The sequence below is a fragment of the Crocodylus porosus genome, unplaced genomic scaffold (assembly GCF_001723895.1).
Source record: "Crocodylus porosus isolate Cpor-Errol unplaced genomic scaffold, CroPor_comp1, whole genome shotgun sequence".
In the NCBI taxonomy this organism is placed as follows: Eukaryota; Metazoa; Chordata; order Crocodylia; family Crocodylidae; genus Crocodylus; species Crocodylus porosus.
Window position 1 is genome coordinate 18,529,612 of NW_017728926.1, and position 6,723 is coordinate 18,536,334.

The window sequence follows — 6,723 nt, forward strand, 5'->3', positions numbered from 1 at the left end:
GTGGTCACCCCTGATAAACTTATAGGTGGCCATCAGATCACCCCTGAGCCTGCGCTTTTCCAGGCTAAAGAGCCCCATGGCTCTCAGCTTGTCATAAGGTCCATTTTCCTGACTGAAAAGGTCAAGAACTGCTGCTCTATGGCAGTGATTCTCAAACTTTTTTGTAACAGGACCCATTTTTAAACATTGATTGCCAGTCCTGACCTCGTGCCTCTCACTGACCCGCTGCCCCCCAGCCCTCCAGTGTGTGTGGCAGGGGGGGACCCCAAGCAGCCCCTCTTGCTCTGCCAGCCTGCATGGGAAAAGCCATGGTTTCCTACATTTTTCTCTTTTAAAGGAGAATCCATTTTTAAAGTTTGTTCACGACCCTTGGATGGGCATCTGGTTGGGGTCATCTGATCCCAGCACTCTTTCCTACCTAGGCAGGGGGTTGGACTCGATCTGTTGAGGTCCCTTCCGACCTTAGCATTTATGAATCTTTCATATATTTCTTGCAACCCACTTTTTGGTCATGGCCCACAGGTTGAGAAACAGTGCTCAGTGGTATTATCTCGACCACAATTTTTGCTTGTGCTTCTTGGCACTGAAGCATCCCTATGGAGCTCGTGATGATGTCAGCACCTCAGTGCAGTCGTTGGGGCAGTCTGTCAGCGTATTGCTTCAAATGGTTTAACTTTTCTGACCTGGGTTTTCTAACAAAATATGACTGGCCTGTTGCCATATAAACACTGAGGTAAAAGTCAATAGTTATTAAAGTTCTTAGTGATTTTGGTGAGGAGTTAAGTGCTGCTTCTGGGAAAGGGCCCTGTTTCTGGTCTCTTGACTACATCAACCCCTGAGGCTCTAGATGATGGGCAGTGGTATGCGGAGTAGATTCTCTCTTCCAGGAGGGCGAGCGTGGACAGCTTGGATATCTCTTGGGGATTTAAGGTCAGGAATTCCTTTTAGGGTTAAGCATCCGACCCTCTGAAAGTAGAGCACTTGATTTCAATGGCAGAAGCAGTTTTGATTTTTTTTTTTTTTTTTGTACTGAAACAGATTGGCAAGTATAGCTTAACTCTACCCTAATGCTGTTCCCCCCCCACCCTTCCTTTTCTGTGACCGCTACACAAATGCTGTGGGTTGTCTGGACACAGTTTGGCTGTGTGAGCAAGGAAGGAAGGGGGAGTGCTTAACTGCTGTATTCAGCCAGCAACACCACATTGTTTGGTCTTAGCGGACACAAAACTAACCTCATTTACCAGTTGTGCTAAAGCCGCAGAACTCTTCTCAGACAGACGTATTTTTTTGTGGTCAGATGGGAGAGCTGAGTTAGTATGGTGATTTGGTGATCCCTGAAATGCATCGCCTGTGAAATTCAATCAGAACTCTTGGTAGAGGTGATCTCTTTTATTAGACCAGCTAGATAGTTGCAAAAAAATGTTTTTTATTTGCAAGCTTTCGGGCACATGCGCCCTTCCTTGGGCATAGGAGAGTGCAAAGCCTGTGAAATGTAACAGCTGGTAATCTCAAGGATGGTGAAAATGAACACCATTTTGATGGAGCCTTTCTATTCAGAAAGAGAAAGCGGAGTGGTACAAGCGGAAGACCAGGTAGAGACTGATTTTCTCCATGCTGTGGCCCTCTGACTGCTGATCCAGCTAACTGAAGCAACGTCACTAGTGGGCAGATGATGCGAGTGCAGTACGTGTGGGTGTGAGGCTTGAGGAGGTCCCTTACAAGTCCTTTTCTGATCTTATGTCTGGAGCCATATGCACCTGTTCTGCAGTGCACATATAATCAGAGCCTACAGCCTTTAAGGCTTTAAAAATCAGCTGTGCTCACATGGCTGCCCAGCCCTTATTTTTCTTTAATGGTGGGAATTTTTCAAATTCCTCCATTTGAGAGTTACTGTCACCCGCTTGCTTTCTTTTTGCTGCTTAAAAACTGTCAACTTTAAACAGCTTTTAAAGAGATGATTCAGGTGAGATTCCACATGATAAATTCTTGGTGGCTTTATCCAGCAGCTAATATTGCAGAAAGGAGCTTTAGAAATACTAGAATATATTTTTTTGAATGAGTTGCACCTGCTGTGAAGATTGGAACTAGTGTTTTGAACTGCCTGGGTTTTGGGGAGCTTCATTTTTGACTGATTGTTAGGACCAAATGGGAAATCTTCATAAGCTTGTGTACATGAATTAAAGGGATCTTGAGTTGTTCCCTGCATATGTGAGGAAACTAATTTCACCATTGTTCTAGTTTGCCTAAAATGTCTGATTTCTGTTATTCCTGTCCTCTCATTATCATGGACAGCATGGGCAGTAGCCCTAAGGGCTTTCCTAAAACTCCCCTGCTCATGCCATGTCTTCCCCACCCCCCACTAGGAATACGGGTAGAATGAGGAGGCACTTATTTCTTATGCCCTTATTTCAAAATTGCCCGTTGCTGAACTTGGTAATTAGCTGCTAACCTGAACAAAATGTGTCCTGTGAGCTGTAGGTGAAAGGCTCCTCGTGCCCGGATAGATTTTCTTCCCTCTAAAACCTTTATCTTGTAGACACAATTCTTTCTTGCTTATAGATCTTCAAGTCACCGTTGCTTCTTTGCTTAAAAGAAGTTAACCTTTCTTATTTCAATGCCTTGGCCAAATGCTTTCCTAGCTGGATCTGAAGTGGGATTCTCAGACTTTCTCTTGGATCTGCCCTTAGAAGTGATTGAATATGCTGTGTTGTAGGAACCCCAGGAAAAATGTCTTCATTTTCATAAATGCATTCTGAACAGATCTAAGAAGTTCTTGCTGCCTGCTCTGTTTCTGTGTAACTGAGATAGTAATAGAGTCTTAGCATTCAGTCCTAACTGTTGTTTCTTTGGTAAAGAATAAACTTGGTTTTCTGTGCAACAGAGGTGGCCTTTTTACAGGCCGATAACTATTGCTCAGTATTTCTTAGTGTAAAATCCTAAGTGGCAAAAATGCATTTGTCATTTCTACAGTGAGATATCTTGATGAGGTCAGCTACCCTCTTTCTTCTGAGGTTCATCTGGTATAACTTATCTTGCAGTAAATGTACACCATCTTACCCCAACAGTATTTTATAGTGGACTAGCTAATTCGCACCGATCTATCATGCAGTGAAAACTTTGGTTAATGGAGACATAGCTGCATGTCTCTGGCTTGTACCTACCATGTTCCAAATTCCCCTGTTGGGAGGAGCCGCGGAACTTGTGGTATGAGCACAACTGTTTCTCTTGTGCCTCCACCCGTCACAGTTCTTGTAGCAGTAGTGTCTGTGGATGCTTGCAGACGTGAAAAAAAAACACAAAATTCCTTGCTTCACGAGAAGCAGCAGCGTGTTAGTTAGACCCAGCTGTGCTGTGTCTGTACAGATCGGGCACTTCAGGGGGGCTTTATGGCGCTTTTATCTACAGTTTATTCAATGAGCTATTAGATAAAAGTGCCCAAAAAGCCCCACTAAAGTTCCTGATCTATACAGACACTGCAGAGCCAGGTCCAACTGGCACACTGCCTCTTCGAGGCATGCAGTGGGCTCAGTGTGGGAGCACATCCAGTTTAAAGCATGGGTTTTTTGGTTTTTTCATACCTGTAAGCAGCCTGTATGATTTGAGGTGATGATGGCATGAGCCTGGGATTAAACTACCAAGTGGGAGTTAATTGTCTGGACAAATTATAGTAATGGACCCTTTTATGTAATTGGCTATTTTAGGGGCAATATGGTCATGTACTTGCAGGGAGAAGGGAGTGGAGTCTTCTCTTCTCTCACTGCTGTCTTAGTCTGTCTTATAATGGGTGAAATGACTTTCAGCTTATGACTTTGACTCCAGCTATAAACCTTTAGATTTGGAGGTAATGGCTGTGAATGGGAGAGCCCAGGCAAAATCTTGGTAGTAAAACCTTGGAAACCTGGAGTCCTCCAACTTGACAGCTGGCTGAAAGCTGTGCTGTAGAATTACTGCAACTTGGCTGAGGGTCTTACGGGGGGGAAACTGAAGCCATGTTGATTGCTTAGGTTACCAGTTTGTTACTGATGTGTTGATGCCTGTGTTGCTATCCAAAGCCACATGTGTTTTACCACGTGATATTGTACTGGTGTAAAGCATATTAATCCTTGGCTTTGCATATCTGTCAGCTTTCATAGGGGAAGAATGTCAGGAGAGGCAAATCCCAGCAAAGTGGAATTGGCCAGGAAAAGCATGGAAGCAACTGTTGCTATTTGTAGCCCAAGCAGCAGTCTGGGGCTTGGGTTCCTTTCCCATCCTGCCCTGTTGGAAAGTGGTCCTGCTTTAAGGCCAAAGCATCTGGTAGAGCTGTTTGATTTTTGAAAGGAAATTCTGTGGATTTCCAGTTGTAAGATCCATAGTGGATTCTGCGGGCACATGCTTTTGGAGGGCTCAGCTCAACTTGGACTTCCTGTGGTAAGGGCTGAGATGTCAGGTGTTTGTTTTGACAGTGTGCACTGAGAAGGAAAGGGCACAGTGGCATAGTTGACTGGGTACCCTGAAGTAAATGTCTTTTAAAAAAGGGTTGTATGCCTTTTTCCTTGTGGAGATGACCATACAGAATCTACAGGCCTGCTCCAGAATCTAATGCCACACCACCTGGCCAGGTGGAGGCCACATGGCACCTCCCTATTGCCACAAGATACTAATGTAGCAGTGTCACCTAAAAGAGTTGTGGCAAGGTGCTGGGGAATAGGTGTCCTAGTACAGGGGTTTTCAACCTTTTTTTTTTAAGGAGTATATCACTTTCGGGTACACTTCTGGCAGAATTGGGGTGGGGGGGCGGGATGAGGTTGGGGGTGGCTGCATGCAGAGCAGGGGGGCTTGCACACAGAGGTGGTGTGGGGTGGAGGATGGCAGTGGCCACATTTGAAGCCCACCCCCCCAAATCCAGCTGGCTGGACAGTGCCTGTGTGGCCTGCAGAGGGGAGCTGCTGCTCCTGGGAGGAGGTAGCGTGGGGTGGTGGATGGCATACCCCCTGGCTCCTTCCCAGGTATCCCCGAGTGTGTGCATACCCGCAGTTAACAACCCCTGTCCTACCTAGGGGATCTGTATAGGAGAGGTAAAAGGCATGGAAGTTTAGAGCATATATATGTGTTTGTATATATTTATCACTAATATGGGCAGAATAGTTGAAGGAATCAATTTCTGAAATTATTGCAATACCTTACTGTCCTTATTTTTGATACATTTGAGAGAGAATCTAGGAGGCAGTGCATCAAGCTGTAAAGGCTGTTGGAGGTGATGTTCAGTTCTGCATTGGACCTTTCCAGAAACAAGTGAACTAACTGCTGAGGCTGGCTTGCTTTGTGTGATCTGTATAGTAGGATCAATTTAGATTGCACTGAGGGATTGCCAAAGGAATAAAACAGGGTCTGGTCTGGGTTACTGTAGGACTGAACCTCATAGCCATATGCCGAAGGTAAGATTTGCAAGTAGTTTGGCTGGTTCGTTTAATGTCAGTCCTATTAAAATCTCCATGTGGGCTCTGTACATATTTTACTTGTAGAAGAATGTTGTATGTCATATAATGCTATCTCTGAAATGTTTGTAGATCCTCCTCCAGCTCTTTTCATTGCCTCCCACAATGCCCTAAAGAATCATGAGCCTCTGAAATAAAAATCTGTAGGCCATAGGTCTTTATCTTTGCACTGTAGCATGCATTTCAAAATAGGCTTGTGTTGTCCTGCTGTGAAATCCCCAGTGGCTCTTGGGCTTTTCATTACTGAAGTGCCTCAAGCTTGCATGCACATACTTACATGTGCACACCTCACTGTGCTTTTAGAAATCTTCACTAGCCAAAAGGCAAGGGACTAGATGATGTGCCTGAGGCTTTTTCTCGCTCTGATTATTAAGATGGTTAGTTGGTTATTAATTGATTATTAATTACTAAGAATTGATTAACTGATTATTAACTGGTTTATTAGCTGCATTTCTCCTATGCCCTTACCTTTTCCTGATCCGCTTCATGGAGTCCCTGGAAGAATACTGCAGCATGAAGTTGTGATAAAAACACCTATTTGGGTCATGATAGTCCTTCAGTGCAACTTCAGTGAATCCTCTGACTTCTACAGGACTTTGAGTGTGTCTGGGATTAGATGTCGTAATACCGTTTGAAAGACTAGAAAAAGTATTTTTTTTTTTTTTATGGTGCTAATACCACTGATAACTAAGAGCTTGAATTTTGTTTCTTCTAGGTATTGTCAACCCAAAGAATCCCAAGGAAGCGCCAAAGTCCTTCAGCTTTGACTACTCCTATTGGTCGCATACCTCAGTAAGTTTTGGATTGTACTATCACAAAAACAGCTGTGTTTACCTGTTGGACTTCTTTAATTTTCTCCTGACTTAACACCAGGTGGTTGTCCTGGTGGTGTTGCATTCTGAATGATACACGTCCAGAGCTCTGCCTCACTATGTCTTTTAGTTTCACCCCCCCACGCCCCCCCAAATCCTTCTGGATGTGAAAAGTGAAGTTTGCAGAGCGTGAGGACATGAGCTCAATTTTTTTCCTCTCATTTTTAATCCAGAAATGAAAGTGTCTTAAGCTTTTGTTGCACCGTGGAAGAAAGTGAATTGGATTCATAGTTTCTAGGGTCAGAAGGGACCTGAGTAGATCATCTAGTCCGACCCCCCGCCATGGCAGGAAACAATACTGGGGTCATACAACCCCAGCAAGATGTTCATCCAACCTCCTCTTAAAAACCCCCAGGGTAGGAGCCAGGACCACC

At 44.4% G+C, this 6,723-nt stretch overlaps 1 protein-coding gene across 10 annotated transcripts in view; it reads left to right on the forward strand.

Annotated features, from left to right (window-relative positions):
* Nucleotides 1-6,723, forward strand: part of KIF1B (kinesin family member 1B) — a 140,947-nt gene that overhangs the window by 32,261 nt on the left and 101,963 nt on the right. For all 10 annotated transcript variants that reach the window (XM_019541656.1, XM_019541658.1, XM_019541659.1 and 7 more), the window contains exon 3: nucleotides 6,193-6,269. In XM_019541656.1, the coding sequence (XP_019397201.1) occupies nucleotides 6,193-6,269 (77 nt within the window). The remainder of the gene's footprint in view (nucleotides 1-6,192; nucleotides 6,270-6,723) is intronic.